The 17,678-nt window shown below is 41.0% G+C and overlaps 1 protein-coding gene across 1 annotated transcript in view; it reads right to left on the reverse strand.

The window, feature by feature from the left end:
* Nucleotides 1-17,457, reverse strand: part of bmp6 (bone morphogenetic protein 6) — a 54,713-nt gene extending 37,256 nt beyond the window's left edge. Inside the window, exons 1-2 of the mRNA XM_062985249.1 lie at nucleotides 17,442-17,457; nucleotides 14,902-15,228 (exon numbers count right to left, since the gene is read on the reverse strand). Of these exons, the coding sequence (XP_062841319.1) occupies nucleotides 14,902-15,228; nucleotides 17,442-17,457 (343 nt within the window). The remainder of the gene's footprint in view (nucleotides 1-14,901; nucleotides 15,229-17,441) is intronic.
* Between the last annotated feature and the right edge of the window lie 221 nt (nucleotides 17,458-17,678).

Genomic DNA, 17,678 nt, shown 5'->3' on the forward strand with positions numbered 1-17,678 from the left:
ATCTTTATTTAACTGATAAAAATTCATTGTATTTTGTAAATATAAACACATTTTAATACTTCACAGTCTTAGACCGCCTTTATGTACTTAAGGACTGATCCTTTGGTGGATCCTAATTTCATACCCACTCATGATTCCCTCACTTAATTATTCTATAGACTTCTCACTCTTATTTTGCCTCTGTCCAATCATTTTTGGAGTGTATTTCAGGCATTAAATTCTAAATTTGTTTACAAAAATATTAAAAAGATTTTCTTTTTTACTTTTGTTAGTTAAATAAAAATAGAGGATTAAAAAAATCACATATTTTTCTTTTTAAAGCATTTTTACAAAGTGTCCCAACTTTATCAGAGATGGGGTTTATATTAAATAACAGTTCTTAGTTCCTGTCCTGGAAACCAAGAGAGCCACGCGCTAATCTCCGTGCTCCTCCACTTTCTGTACTGGCGCCTCGGGCTACTAACCAGGGTCCTTAAACAACGTTGATGACCCCACCCACTTTTCAGTCTGGCCATTTTCCCACCTGGCAGACATACACTGATCAGCCATAACATTAAACCACCTTCTTGTTTCTACACTCACTGTCCATTTTATCAGCTCCACTTACCATATAGAAGCACTTTGTAGTTCTACAATTACTGACTGTAGTCCGTCTGTTTCTCTACATCCCTTTAGCCTGCTTTCACCCTGTTCTTCAATGGTCAGGACCCCCACAGGACCACCACAGAGCAGGTATTATTTGGGTGGTGGATCATTCTCAGCACTGCACTGACACTGACATGGTGGTGGTGTGTTAGTGTGTGTTGTGCTGGTATGAGTGGATCAGACACAGCAGCGCTGCTGGAGTTTTGAAATACCGTGTCCACTCACTGTCCACTCTATTAGACACTCCTACCTAGTTGGTCCACCTTGTAGATGTAAAGTCAGAGACGATTGCTCATCTATGGCTGAATATATTTTTGGTTGGTGGACTATTCTCAGTCCAGCAGGGACAGTGAGGTGTTTAAAAACTCCATCAGCATTGCTGTCTGATCCACTCATACCACCACCCGAATAATAGCTACTCTGTAGTGGTTCTGTAGTGGTCCTGTGGGGGTCCTAACCATTAAAGAACAGCATGAAAGAGGGCTAACAAAGCATGCAGAGAAACAGATGGACTACAGTCAGTAATTGTAGAACTGCAAAGTGCTTCTATATGGTAAGTGAAGCCGATAAAATTGAGGTGGTGTTAATGTTATGGCTGATCAGTGTATAATGGCCAATTTTGTCTGCTGCAGGCACTGCCAATTATACCCGCTAGAGGTATGGCCGGTAGCAGAGCTAAAGTTCAGTACCCCAGTGCTGATGTGCTAGCGGATTATCCCGCTGTGCCACCTGGGCGCCCCAACAAATCTTAATAGTGCGTATGTCACTGGTCTAGTCTTATATGGTCAATGTCCTTCTAAGTTCAGGCATTCACATTGCTAACAGGTTTAAACGGTTCATAATTGTGTATTACATTTCAACATCGTAGGCAACCAAAGGGGCCCTTTTAACCTCTCTTAACATTTAAATTCCTCCATCTCACATAATTAAAGGCTCTTGCAGTTTAATTGTTGTGTGTAACTGAGGAATGTAATTGATAGTTAACTCCAGTTTAGAGTTTTAGTTCAACCTGAAAACCCCAAAGGACATTCAAGTAAATTCCAAATTCAGCGAACGTAAAAACCCGCTTTAATTTAAAGATGAAGTCTTTAAGGAGGTTCTATTTATTAAACAGCACTGCTGGGTTAAAGAGGTAATGTCATTTCAAGTCTTCCATTTTTCCATCTATTTTATATGCTGGATAAATAGATCTGCAATACAAAATGCAGCAGGGTGTGGAAAACTAGGCCACCCTGGATATTTCTTTACAATACTGATCCAGGTATTTAACCTGGAAAAGGAATCAAGCCTCTACAGAAGCTGCTACACTTCCCCCAGTTGGGTCGAGTTAAAGAGTACTTTGATTACTCTTGACTTCACTTGACTACACTCTGCACGAGTCAGTTATACACTGATCAGCCACAACATTAAAACCACCTCCTTGTTTCTACTCTCACTGTCCATTTTACTCTACATACTATTTTTGGCCTGCTTTCACCCTGTTCTTCAATGGTCAGGACCCCCACAGGACCACTACAGAGCAGGTATTATTTAGGTGGTGGATCATTCTCAGCACTTTAGTGACACTGACATGGTGGTGGTGTGTTAGTGTGTGTTGTGCTGGTATGAGTGGATCAGACACAGCAGCGCTCCTGGAGTTTTCAAATACCGTGTCCACTCACTGTCCACTCTATTAGACACTCCTACCTAGTTGCTTCACCTTGTAGATGTAAAGTCAGAGACGATCGCTCATCTATTGCTGCTGTTTGAGTTGGTCATCTTCTAGACCTTCATCAGTGGTCACAGGACGCTGCCCACGGCACGCTGTTGGCTGGATATTTTTTTGGTTGGTGGACTATTCTTAATCCAGCAGTGACAGTGAGGTGTTTAAAAACTCCAACAGTGCTGCTGTGTCTGATCCACTCATACCAGCACAACACTTACTAACACACCACCACCATGTCATTGTCACTGCAGTGCTGAGAATGATCCACCACCTAAATAATACCTGCTCTGTGGTGGTCCTGGGAGAGTCCTTACTATTGAAGAACAGCATGAAAGGGAGCTAACAAAGCATGCACAGAAACAGATGGACTTCAGTCAGTAATTGTAGAACTACAGAGTGCTTCTATATGGTAAGTGGAGCTGATAAAATGGACAGTGAGTGTAAAAACAAGGAGGTGGTTTTAATGTTTTGTCTGATCGGTGAATAATAGTTGTCCCATCTTTTTTGGAATTTTTCTTTGTAGGAAAAATGTTAGCTAGGTGTTTTATATAGCAAGAATTCTAATAACTTGGTACTTTTTTCTGTTTATTTTACATTCTGCAGTACAAAATGATCTATAATATAATACAGGGCTTGTTTTAAGGTCATTTGGGATAATTACAGCTGCTAAAAGACGTCTAAATCCTCTGAATGTCCTCATCCTAATGGCTCTAACAACCAGCAACTATCTGCATGTGGATCAGACCTTATCTGTATGGCAGTGGTCAGTAGCTCATACCTGTGTGTCAGTAGGGGATTTTGGCTCACTGCAAAAGACAGAAAGGAATTTAGTGTTTTGATCTGTGGTATTGTACAGGTATGGGTTAGGGTTTTTACCGAAACGAGTAAAATGTTTGAAAATCAAACTATGCAGCACATTTATTCATGTCTGTTAAGCTTTCAATTTACACCGATCAGCCATAACATTAAAACCACCTCCTTGTTTCTACACTCACTGTCCATTAAATCAGCTCCACTTACCATATTGAAGCACTTTGTAGTTCTACAATTACTGACTGTAGTCCATCTGTTTCTCTGCATGCTTTGTTAGCCCCCTTTCATGCTGTTCTTCAATGGTCAGGACCCCCACAGGACCACTACAGAGTAGGTATTATTTAGGTGGTAGATCAATCTCAGTACTGTACTGACACTGACATGGTGGTGGTGTGTTAGTGTGTGTTGTGCTGGTATGAGTGGATCAGACACAGCAGCACTGCTGGGGTTTTTAAACAACTCACTGTCACTGCTGGATTGAGAATAGTCCACCAACCAAAAATATCCAGCCAACAGTGGCCCATAGTCAGCGTCCTGTGACACAAATCAAACAGCAGCGATAGATGAGCGATCGTCTCTGACTTTACATCTACAAGGTGGACCGACTAGGTCGGAGTGTCTAATAGAGTGGACAGTGAGTGGACACAGTATATGAAAACTCCAGCAGCGCTGCTGTGTCTGATCCACTCATACCAGCACAACACACACTAACACACCACCACCATGTCAGTGTCACTGCAGTGCTGAGAATGAGCCACCACCTAAATAATACCTGCTCTGTAGTGGTCCTGACCATTGAAGAACAGGGTGAAAGCAGTATGTAGAGAAACAGACGGACTACAGTCAGTAATTGTAGAACTACAAAGTGCTTCTATATGGTAAGTGGAGCTGATAAAATGGATAGTGAGTGTAGAAACAAGGAGGTGGTTTTAATGTTATGGCTGATTGGTGTATCTATCTTGAGCATCCACAGTTTTTAAAGCATGTATTTTATTGACTGGTGCTTAGTATTACTAATTTTTTACAGATTTCTGACCCCCACACTGATGTAAATAGACATCTGTTTCAATTTTAAACCCTTTGTTATAACATATTCAAACCCCAGTTCCAAAAAAGTTGGAACATCTTGTCTAATGCAGTATAAACAAGAATAATCAGTAATTTCTTCATTGTCTTGAACCTTTATGTACCTTTAAGTCAAAAGTACAAAGAACAGAAATTTGGTATCTACAACATACTCTAAAAAAAGTTGGGACTAGCCAAAATAAGAGTGCAGAGTTTATAGAATATTCAAAATGCTCTGTCTTTGCAAGCACTTTATGCCCAACTTCATTAGAGAATTGTTCATTAGTTTAAAAAGAACACTTCTCAGTGCAAGATGCAAATAAGCTGGGTGCCCCCTAGCAGACACAATTGGCAGTGCCTGCAGCAGACAGAATTGGCCACTTGTCTGCTGGGTGGGGAAAAAAAAAAACTGTATTAAGAAGGAAGTGGGGTCCTCAACACTGTGTAAGGACCCTGGTTAGTAGTCCAAGGCGTCTGTACAGAAGTGGAGGAATGGGGAGATTAGTGTGTGACTCTCCATGCGTGAGACTGGTCTCACATGTGAATCCACTTGAGTGTAGGCAAATAAGAAGGGGTCATGGTGTATACATAGAAGGGAAGACTAATTGGCTATGCATAAATAAATATAGTACCAAAAATAGATAAGACCTTTTCCCATCTATCGTACATAATATTGTGAAAAGATTCAGGCAAAAGTTCTACAGTGTATAGTGCAACAACATTTTTCCACATATCCCTGCTGTTGTCTGGAAGCTGGGGTCAGAGCGCAGGGTCAGCCATTGTACGGCGCCCCTGGAGCAGACAGGGTTAAGAGTCTTGCTCAAGGCCCCACAGTGGATGCATAGCAGAAGCTGGATTTAAACCAACAATCTTCCAATTGATAGCCCAAACCTACCCACTGGGCTACCACTGTCCCACTGTCCCAGTAGTATACCGGCTTAGTAACGGCTCTATTAGTAACGGCTCCATCATGGTCCGTCCAGGGTGAATTCAAAGCCCATCCTAAAATACTGCACAGGCAGGAATGCACACCTAGGGGTAATATGCAGTGGTCAATTCGTCTGCTGGCACATTTTTGGCAGGTGGGTGAAAACTACAGTTCCCGGAGGAAACCCAAGCAAATATGGTAAGAGCATGTCAGACTTCACATTAGGGGTGTTCAGAGACAATGCTTGAACTTGTGCAACACCAACACTGCCTGTTTAGCCACTATGCCACTTAAGTTTTAAATATTCAGTGCAGTATGCACATTTGATCAGCTCCACTTAACATATAGAAGCATCTGTTTCTATGAATGTTTTTTTTTGCCCTGATTTCACACTGTTCTTCAATGGTCAGGACCACCACAGAGCAGGTATTATTTAGGTGTTGGATCATTCTCAGCACTGCACTGACACTGACATGGTGGTGGTGTATTAGTGTGTGTTGTGCTGGTATGAGTGGATCAGACACAGCAGTGCTGCTGGAGTTTTTAAATACCATGTCCACTCACTGTCCACTCTATTAGACACTCCTACCTAGTCGGTCCACCTTGTAGAGGTAAAGTCAGAGACGATCGCTCATCTATTGCTGCTGTTTGAGTTGGTCATCTTCTAGACCTTCATCAGTGGTCATAGGACGCTGCCCACGGGGCGCTGTTGGCTGGATATATTTTTGGTTGGTGGACTATTCTCAGTCCAGCAGTGACAGGTAGTGATGTGTCTTATCCACTCATACCAGCACAACACACACTAACACACCACCACCATGTCAGTGTCGCTGCAGTACTGAGAATGATCCACCACCCAAATAATACCTGCTCTGTAGTGGTCCTGGGAGAGTCCTTACTATTGAAGAACAGCATGAAAGGGGGCTAACAAAGCATGCAGAGTAACAGATGGACTACAGTCAGTAATTGTGGAACTACAAAGTGCTTCTATATGGTAAGTGGAGCTGATAAAATGGACAGTGAGTGTAGAAACAACTTTTTAATTTGAATATAAGTTACTGCTTATTTTACCTGTCGGGTAATTTGAACTTATCCCGTTTCTTGGAGTTCTCATTAACAGTAACAACCCCGCCGTTTGTGTTACATCTGGAGACCTGCGAGAGTAATCTGTGTGCTGTAGCAGGTGTGTGTGTGTGCGAGCGTGTGTGTTTGTGTGAGCTGAGGGCTTGCCAAAGGGGCAGATGTAGAGGAGGAAGCCACTGTCAGACGGCAGAGATAGATTTCTCCTAAGGGATCAGATAAATAAGGAAAAAATATCTTTGAAAAAGGAAACACAGCTGTTTCCAAAGGAGAAGTCAAAATATTGGTGGATCACATTCCAGAGAAACAAGTACATGAGCCAAACTATTTCCCTTACTTTTACTGTCCCACCCACTGATTGCACCGTCCTATATGCTTTTTCATCTCACAGCTGGAAATCATGGATGATGTACCATGCTAGTTTTATACTGATACTTGAAATGTAATTTTATTTATTTATTAGGATTTTAACGTCATGTTTTACACACTTTGGTTACATTCATTACACATTCATCAGATCATAAGTTTAATGTCAAACACAGTCATGGACTAGGGCTGGGCGATATGACTAAAAAACTCATATCTCGATATGCTCTTGAGAAGTGGCGATATACGATACGATATAATGTAAACTTAAAGTACAATAGCGGGCCACCGCCCATATTTTAACTTATATTGTTTATCTTAAGTTATCTTAAAAACACAAAATTTGGTAGTTCTGATAAATTCTGACTGATTTACAGTGTTTATATTTTGTATTATAAGGTTGTATTTGTGTTATTATTGACAATTTGACTTTTTTACTTTTTACGTTTTACTTCAAATAAATGAGCATCAAAAATATCCCAAGAAAGTTGAATATTTGATAATGCTTTGCTATAATTGCAAAATGAAAGTGCACGTTAACCAACAGCACCGCGACCCAGATCAACCACACAGCAGCATAAAATCATAACCGCTGCTTACCTGAAGGCTAGGGCTGTAACGATTGATCGACATAATCGATAACGTCGACTATAAAAATTTGTCGACGTGGAATTTCATTGTCGACGCGTCGTTATTATTGCAACGCACTACTGGAACTGCAGGGGGCGCAGCATCGCTTCCATAGCGCAGTGGGGAGTTTATGAACACAGAGAAGCAAAGATAAAGAGACCGAAACTTTCTAAAGTATTTCAGCCAAAATAACCCAAAGAAACGAGCTGAACGCTCGTGCTTTAACCAACGTAGTTAATGTTTGTTAATGCTAGAGTACTTGTCGGACAACTTTCTAAAAGTTCGCTATTTTTCAGGTTTGTTAGCTAGCTAACTTATTAAGTGCAATAGTTAATCAGTAATTTATATGAGTAACGTTATATAACTTAACATTATAGCCTAACGTTACCTTGTCTCGTCTTCCATATTTTTTACTCTCGTTAATGAGAGCATTCATTCTAAATAATAAGCCTCCTTCACTTAATGATAGCTAGTTAGCTCAGCAGATAATTCAGTTAAGATATTTAACCTGTTATGGTTTAGTTGGCATAGCCAGTACACTATTTGTAATAAACTATGATACATAGCCTTCAGTTTGTGATAATTAAAACAGCTTTCTCTTTTGCTCTTTCTATTAATAGCACTAAGCAATGGAGTGTGGATGAGAAGAGGTTCATGCACCCCTCAGATGGCTGAGGTCTTCACAGACAGCATTCACATGTTTCTCAACAACATGTTATAAATGTTTTTGACTTCCAGAGTGATAACTTCTGAAACATAACAGTTTCTAATGCTGTCCAAAGCTTTCTTATTTCATTGATTTTTTTTATTGTGATTGTGTATTAATGTTTAATATATTTAATTAAACTATCAAGCTTAAGTTTCATATTCATGTTTCATGGGTCATTATTTTAATTTGATATTGGAACTTAAATAACATAACAGAGTTTTGTTATGTTAAGGCAGAGATGGAGGGTATGACATAAATAATCGTTGACTAGTCGACTAATCGAAAAAATAATCGTCAGATTAGTCGACTACTAAAATAATTAGTTGCAGCCCTACTGAAGGCCACCTTATATGTTTCCAGAATATTTCCAGAATATATAAATCCATTTCCAACTGTGTTTGTCCACCAAAATAATGAAAACCGTCTTAGATCGTTCATTCTTTTGGCTTTCCCGGTAAAAAGCTGAAACTGGTAATTCGTTCACTAAACTGTCACTTATGCCTCAACAACCAATCAACAGCGAGATTGAAATTCCTCCCAGAATCTGAATTCGGAAGCTCTGATTGGTTTTTAAGGATTGAACCACGAATGAATCTCTTTCACGAATGAACCGATTCGTTTGTGTGAGTAGAACGAATGAATCTTTACCATAGATAAGAGCACAGCTCGCTGATTCGATTCCAATGAATGATTCGTTTGAAAAGAGTCGTTTCGGACAGTGATTCAGTTTGCAAGTATACCAATACTGGCACGGGGGCTGCAGGCTACCAACATGCCCCCTCCAACATGTACAGAAGCTTTTTTGGGGTTATTAAAAAATGGAAACAGTGATAATAATACTTTTTAAGTTATTAAGACTCATTTGCTAACTAATTTTAAATGTCCATTATATGTGAAATTAATACGCTTTAGGCGCTCATGTAGTGCCGCAGTGGTCTGTTACGCTAGCTCACCACCGGGAACTTACACAGGTACATTCACATTCATGCACTCACATTTACGGCATTTAGCAAACGCCTTTATCCACAGCCTTGCTCAAGGGCCCAACAGTGACAACCTAACAGTGGCGGGGATTGAACCAGCGACCTTTTGGTTACCAGTCCGGTACCTTAACCACTAGGCTACAACTGCCCTACAACTTACACAGGTATGATTGGTTATGTCTGGATAAAGGGAAATGGCTGAACCCCGTCCCAGTGTTTCCTAGTGAAACCAGACCTATGATGACCCTGATAAATATGTGTGAATGGCATTAGCCAGATGATGAACGGTGCCTGGTTTCCTCCAGACGTGACGCTTGGTATTCAGGCCAAAAAGTTTAATTTTGGTTTCATCAGACCAGAGAATCTTGTTTCTCATGGTTTGAGAGTCCTGAGAGCGGGCTGTCTAAGGAGTGGCTTCCGTCTGGCCACTCTACCATAAAGGTGTGATTTGTGTAGTGCTGCCTGGATGATGATCCTCTGATAGGTTCTCCCATCTCCACAAGGATACACTGGAGCTCTGTCAGAGTGACCCTCGGGTTCCTGCTTACCTCCCTGGCCAAGGCCCGTCTTCCCCGATCGCTCAGTTTGGCCGGGCGGCCGGCTATAGGAAGATTTTTGGTGGTTGCAAACTTCTTCTATTTACGAATGATGGTGGCCACTGTGCTTATTGGGACATGTAAAGCTGCAGCAATTTTTCTGTACCCTTCTCCAGATCTATGCCTTGACACAATCCTGTTCCTGAGGTCTGCAGATAATTCCTTTGACCCCTAGCAGTTAAGGTACTGGACTAGTAAGCAGAAGGTCGCTGGTTCAAACCCCATCATTGCCAGGTTGCCACTGTTGGGCACTTGAGCAAGGCCCTTAACCCTCAATTGTCGCTTCGGATAAAAGTGTCGGATATGCTTGTCTCACTTGTATTTCACACCCTTCTAAACTCTCTGACTTCTTTAACACAGTGTGGTGTCTAACGGTTTGTATGTGCTGTTCTTTGGTTTAAACCTTATAGCTGTTTCCTGTTCCTGTTCTCCACACTTTTTGCAACCTGCATTTTACATTTTATAGCTATGTAGTAAACCCTTGACATGCCTGTGTAGAAAATATTTCTAGAGTAAAGAGTAAATTTACAAACCCACTCTTATCTCACGCAGTACTTACACAAGAGGTCAAAGGCTCCTTCACTAAACACTAAACGGTGAGCATTGTTTCTACACTCACTGTCTATTTTATTAGTCTCACTTACCATATAAAAGCACTTTGTAGTTCTACAATTACTGACTGCACCCTTTTATGCTGTTCTTCAATGGTCAGGACTCTCCCAGGACCACCACAGAGCAGGTATTATTTAGGTGGTGGATCATTCTCAGAACTGCAGTGACACTGACATGGTGGTGGTGTGTTAGTCTGTGTTGTGCTGGTATGAGTGGATAAAATACAGCAATGCTGATGGAGTTTTTAAACACTTCACTGTCACTGCTGGACTGAGAATAGTCCACCAACCAATAACTTCCAGCCAACAGCGCCCCATTGGCAGCATCCTGTGACCACTGATGAAGGTCTAGAAGATGACCAACTCAAACAGCAGCAATAGATGAGCGATCGTCTCTGACTTCACATCTACTAGGTAGTGTCTAATAGAGTGGACAGTGAGTGGACACGATATTTGAAAACTCCAGCAGCGCTGCTGTGTCTGATCCACTCACACCAGCAAACACACTAACACACCACCACCATGTCAGTGTCACTGCAGTGCTGTGAATGATCCACCACCTAAATAATACCTGCTCTGTGGTGGTCCTGTGGGGGTCCTGACCATAAAAGACCAGGGTGAAAGCAGGTTAAAAAAGTGTGTAGAGAAACAGACGGACTACAGTCAGTAATTGTAGAACTACAAAGTGCTTCTATATGGTAAGTAGACAGTGAATGTAGAAACAAGGAGGTGGTTTTAATGTTATGGCTGATTCATATTCATCCTCCATTGACCTGCACAGATCTCTGACCCCAACCCTACTCAACACCCTTCGGAAAAACAAGAACGTCACCTGGTCACATGTGCGCCAGGCCTTGTTGTGCTCTTCTGACTGAATAGGAACACATTCCGACAGACACACATTCCCAAATACACAGTGTATTTACCAAAGGGGTGCTACTAAGTACAGACTAAGTATAGTATCCAAAGTCTGGCATGCACTATGAGTTTTTTTTCTATTTTTAAAGCAAATCAAATATACAGTAACTGTGCAGTAAATAAAGCTAAGCTGCAATCACAAGTTATGTTAAATCCTTGCACCACAAACCCATTTAATAGTTATTTGGTGTACTGATCACACATCAGTTTTATCTACATCCAGCTAGCAGATCAGCAGTCGATATCTCTCCTGAAGCATCACAATGCAAATATTTTGTTCTGTTTTGAGTCTGACTACCCAGGACTGCTCTGGGAACAGTGTTTACCTGATACCTGATTACAGGAAAATGATTAATCGCTCAGTAAGTCGCTCAGTTACGTAACCTCCTGGAACTTCTGAGATTCCTCAGGACTGATTTGTTACATCAGTGCTGGTGTGATCTCAGAGAGATGTAGCGTGACAAGAAGTGATATCATCAAGCATTCTTTGGTGTAGCAGGACAGTAAAAAAAAAAAGTCTTATCTCTGACCTCCCAGCCATCAAACGTGTGTGTGTGTGTGTGTGCATGCTGGTCCCAGAGATTAAAAATCGCATTCCTTTGAGTTCTTCAATTACTATAGAGATTTTATAAAAAATAAAAGGTTATATTTTTCTAGAGGCAAGAAGTTACTGCAATCATATGCTACTTTGCTAATGCCTAGTGCACACTACATTGGTTTAGGTTTCATTATTTTAACTATGATTCATCATCTACTGTAATTAATATGGTGATTAAAACAACATCATGTAGTGTGCATTACGTATTGATGGGAAACCGAGAGCTGTGTAAAGAAAGTGCAAGATTTAGACTTGGATTAAATCCTAAAAATATACACTGATCAGCCATAACATTAAAACCACCTCCTTGTTTCTACACTCACTGTCCATGTTATCAGCTCCACTTACCACATAGAAGCACTTTGTAGTTCTACAATTACTGACTGCAGTCCATCTGTTTCTCTACATACTGTTTCAGCCTGTTCTTCAATGGTCAAGACCCCCACAGGACAATGCAGTGACAATGACATGGTGGTGGTGTGTTAGTGTGTGTTGTGCTGGTATGAGTGGATCAGACACAGCAGTGCTGCTGGAGTTTTCAAATACCGTGTCCACTCACTGCCCACTCTATAAGACACTCCTACCTAGTTGGTCCACCTTGTAGATGTAAAGTCAGAGACGATCGCTCATCTATTGCTGCCGTTTGAGTTGGTCATCTTCTAGACCTTCATCAGTGGTCACAGGACGCTGCCCACGGGGCGCTGTTGGCTGGATATTTTTGGTTGGTGGACTATTCTCAGTCCAGCAGTGCCAATGAGGTGTTTAAAAACTCATACCAGCACAACACACACTAACACACCACCACCATGTTAGTGTCACTGCAGTGCTGAGAATGATCCACCACCTAAATAATACCTGCTCTGTGGTGGTCCTGGGAGAGTCCTGACTATTGAAGAACAGCATGAAAGGGGGCTAACAAAGCATGCAGAGCAACAGATGGACTACAGTCAGTAATTGTAGAACTACAAAGTGCTTCTATATGGTAAGTGGAGCTGATAAATGGACAGTGAGTGTAGAAACAAGGAGGTGGTTTTAGTGTTATGGCTGATCAGTGTAAGTCCAGATTTGTTCGAAAGAGGACATAATGCTAGCCCTTACATGACAACCGAAGTTTTATTGAAGTCCAAAACCGGTGCATCTAACATGGACTACTGTGTCTATTGTAGCAATCACATTAACATTCCCTGTTTTTGGTTTTACTCTCATTGAATGTGAGCTAAGCTCCGTACACACCGTTTTAATAAAGAATTTATACACCAATGATTCCACTTAAATGTCTACAAAGTTATGCTGCTGTAACTTGTGCAGATTGATGCCTGCCATTGTCCTTAAATTCCTGGGAAAAGATGTTGTCTTGACGGTATCATATGTCTCTCCAAAATACCACTATAAGCCTCCACATCAATGGTATCTTCACATATATGCAGATCATCTACACTATGGGCACTGCTGCACCCCCAGGCAATCACAGATGCTGGTTTTTGTACTTTTTGTTGGTGACAGTCTGGGTGGTCTTTTTCATCTTTGGCACAAAGAATCTGACGTTCAAAGAGTCAACAAAACAACAACCCAAGCTCAAGCCAAACTTAAGAGACAAACTTGAGATAAACATGCCCAGAGAACTTGACGTCGCTTCTGGACATGGTAAACATACAGTAAGGCTTCTTTTTTTACCCAGTAAAATTTTAAGTGGCATTTGTGCATGGAACTCTGTATTGTAGTGCTTGCCAAAGGTTTGCCAAAGTAATCCCTCACCCATGTGGTTATATTAGCTATTGATGAATGACGGTTCTTGATGCAGTGCCGTCTGAGGGATCAGAGATCATGGGGTTCAGCTTAGGCTTGTGCCCTTGCCGTACACACTGAAATTCCTCCTGATTCCTTAAATGGTTTAATGATATTATGCACTGTAGAGGGAGAAATATGCAAATCCCTTCCAATATTTCTTTGAGAACAAGAAACACAATTTGCCTACTGTCTTATTTTACAGACTGAAGAAGCAGCAGTTGACAATGGGTGATCTAAGAGTTTTGATTTATACAACCCCAAATCAGAAAAAAGTTGGGACAGTATGGAAAATGCAAATAATAAAAAAAACATAGAGACTCTTACATTTACTTTCTTACATTTACTTTGACTTTTATTTGATTGCAGACAGGATGAACCTGAGATATTTCATGTTTTATCTGCTCAACTTCATTTCATTTATAAATAAACATCCATTCCTGCATTTCAGGCCTGCAATACATTTCAAAAAACGTTGGGACAATAAAGCATTTACCACTTTGTAATGTTGCCATTCCTTTTCACCACACTTAAAAGACGTTTTGGCATCGAGGAGACCAAGTGATTTTGTGTTTCAGCTTTTATTTTGTCTCATTCTTCCTGCAAACAGTACATCAAAATTCTCCACACATTCTCTATTGTGTACAGGTCACGTCTGCAGGCAGTCCAGTACCCGTACCCTCTTCTTCTGCAGCCATGCCATTGTAATGTGTGCAGCATGTGGCTTTGCATCGTCTTGTTGAAAAATGAATGGATGCCTTGAGGGCAGCACATGTTGCTCTAAGATCTCAATGTACTTTTCTGCAATAATGCTGCCATCACAGAAGTGTAAATGACCTTAGGCAAGGGCACTGACACAGCCCCTGACTTTTGGACTTGTTCCTGATAACAGTCTGGATGGTCCTTTACGCCTTTGGTCCAGCGCACACGGCATCTGACCACAATACACGTTTCCACTGTGTGATGGTCCATCCTAGATGCCTCCGAGCACAGAGAAGTCGACGCCGCTTCTGGACATGGTTAACATAAGGCTTCTTTTGTGCACAGTAAAGTTTTAAGTGGAATTTGTGCATGTAACTCTGTATTGTAGTGCTTGACAAAGGTTTGCCAAAGTAATCCCTCACCCATGTATCATATATCAGCTATTGTTAAGTGGAGGTTCTTGACGCAGTGCTGTGTTTCCCCTCCTTACTAGCCCTAAATTGCCCCCATCCTCATTACAGGAATGGATGTATATTGACAAATGAATTGAAGTTGAGCAGATAAAACATGAAATATCTTGGGTTCAAACTGTCTGCAATGAAATAAAAGTCAAAATAGATGTAAGGAACTCTGCATTTTCCATACTGTTTTAACTTTTTTATTGTATTAATGTATTTTATGTATTAAAAAATATTAAGGTACTTCTGTGTGTTCAGTTGTTTGCCTGAACCATGTTAAGCTAGAGATGCTTGTACTCATGTACTCACCTAGATTGACAAAGCTCATCACCATGTCGGCATCATTTAAATACGCAGTATCTTGAAACGTGACTAAATGGGGTCCTTGCGTGGTGAAGGCTGATTTATACTGGTCCACTTCGTTCTTCTCCTCAGTGTTTATGGTATTATATAGATCCAGCATGAAAAGTGGGGCTGAGTTGTACTTGCCGTTCCACGGATGCGGTCTGGGTCTGTGCGGCAGCCCGAGAATGGACAGGATCTCTTTCTGCATTTCTCTCTTTTCGTGAGTCCGTAACCTCCTTGGTATGGAGTTCAAGTGGACTTTGCTTTCGGGATCGAACGAATAGCTCCTAACTGCGTTGAGGAACACGAAATAAGAGCTCCACCAAAACCCCGCTATAAGAAACAAGTGCGTTTTCATCGTAGACCCAGTGTGTCGCGGTGAGGGCGCAGCTGCGGACGGTTCCAAACTTCAGAACGCGAGTCGTCTGGGAGTTATGGAGAAAGGTGCGATACTTTACTGAGGATAATCACAGACCTGTGGACAGAACTGATCCGAACAAACCCTTCACGCCACAGAAAGTACCATCCTGTACGACATAACGAATTAAAAATCTCCATTAAATCCAAAGCGCAATGCTTCTCCACCTCTGATGCATAAAATACTATACAGCACCCTCGATAGGTGACCTAAAGTTTGTCACTCACTTATTCTAACAAAAAATAAAATGCAAAATACATCACAATAAAGTTGAATGGGCATAATTCCGAAATAACATAATAGAGAAAACTTAAAAAAGTCCAAGCAGCGATCCACGCAGACGTGCGTAAAAGACGGCGATCCTTTCTGAATAACAGCTGTAGAGTTCCTGTCCACGGTAGTCCTGCAGCTGTAATGTAGAGGAGGAGCTGTCGAGCCAGAATATCATAGACAGATTGCCACCACTGACCACGACTGGTTTGGTTTAATATTTACCTGTTTATTTATTAGGACTTTTTTTTTACATTATTTATTTACAACCCCAAATCAGGAAAAGTTGGGACAGTAAAGAAAATGCAAGTAAAAAAATGCAGTGTCCCTTACATTTTGAACCCAAGAAAACTAAATAATGATGTGATTCCAAACAGGTGATTGTAATCATGGTTTGGTACAAACGCAGTATCCAAGAAAGGCCGAGTCTTTGATGAGTCAACATTTGATGAAATGTTTAAAAACAATGAACCTCAAAGAAAGATTGGAAAGGATTTGCATATTTCTCCCTCTACAGTGCATAATATCATTAAACGATTCAAGGGATCATGCAAAGGCCAAGTGCGCAAACTTAAGCTGAACGCCCGTGAGCTTCGATCCCTCAGACGGCACTGCGTCAAGAACCGCCACTCAACAATAGCTGATATAACCACATGGGTGAGGGATTACTTTAGCAAACATTTGTCAAGCACTACAATACAGAGTTACATGCACAAATGTCACTTAAAACTTTACTGTGCAAAAAAGAAGCCTTATGTTAAAAATGTCCAGAAGCGGTGTCGACTTCTCTTGGCTCGGAGGCATCTAGGATGGACCATCACACAGTGGAAACGTGTATTGTGGTCAGATGAATCAGCATTCCAGGTCTTTTTTTGGAAAAAAAATGGACTCCGTGTGCTCCGGACCAAAGACGAAAAGGACCATCCGGACTGTTATCAGGAACAAGTCCAAAAGCCAGGGTCTGTCATGGTATGTGGCTGTGTCAGTGCCTTGGCAAAAGTCATTTACACTTCTGTGATGCAGCATTAATGCAGAAAAGTACATTGAGATCTTAGAGCAACATGTGCTGCCTTCAAGACGTCATCTTTTCCAGGGATGTCCATACATTTTTCAACAAGACGATGCAAAACCACCTGCTGCACACATTACAAAGCCTGCCTGCAGTCCTGACCTATCCCCAATAGCGAATGTGTGAACTGTTGTACATCTTAAGACGTGTTTGCAGAAAGAATGGGACAAAATAAAACTTTAAACACTAAATCACTTGGTCTCCTCTGTGCCAAAACGTCTTTTAAGTGTGTTGAAAAGGAATGGCAACATTAAAAAGTGGTAAATGCTTTACTGTCTCAACTTTTTTTGGAATGTGTTGCAGGTCTGAAATGCAGGAATGGATGTTTATTTATAAATGAAATGAAGTTGACCAGACAAAACATGAAATATCTCAGGTTCATCCTGTCTGCAATCAAATAAAATGGGTTGTACAAATCTGATATACACTGTACAACTGCAGTAAAAAATTCATTGTCTCTATTTTTAGCAAATCAACATACTCATTGTACTAACACTAAAAAGACTGTATCTAATACAAATGAATCAACAATATTAGGCATAATTTTGGATTCAAACAAGGGGGGGGGGGGGGGGTGAACTCTGCTTCAATCCAGTATTTTATCTCTATTTTGTTTTTAAATCACTGTGGTGAACCTAAGTCTCTTAGAAGTACTTTTAAGATCAGACAAAAGGATGAGACTGCAGGTACATTACACAAACACATACACACACACACACACACACACACACACACACACACACACGCATATTGTGTCTGCCATGCTTTAAGATCGACATGATAGGTGAGAAGTTGAAAGACTCTCGGTGAGAGACTAACCTTATCTACTAGTACTACAGAAAACATGCATCAAAACCCAGCTCAGTCAACCCCCAGCCACATCAAGCCCCTTCCATCTGCTAACCATGAGCATGAGAAAGATAGCTCAATACAGAGATAATATATCTGTGATCGTGGTTCTCACATGACACAAGCAATATCTAA

The sequence above is a fragment of the Trichomycterus rosablanca genome, chromosome 23 (assembly GCF_030014385.1).
Source record: "Trichomycterus rosablanca isolate fTriRos1 chromosome 23, fTriRos1.hap1, whole genome shotgun sequence".
Taxonomy (NCBI): Eukaryota; Metazoa; Chordata; class Actinopteri; order Siluriformes; family Trichomycteridae; genus Trichomycterus; species Trichomycterus rosablanca.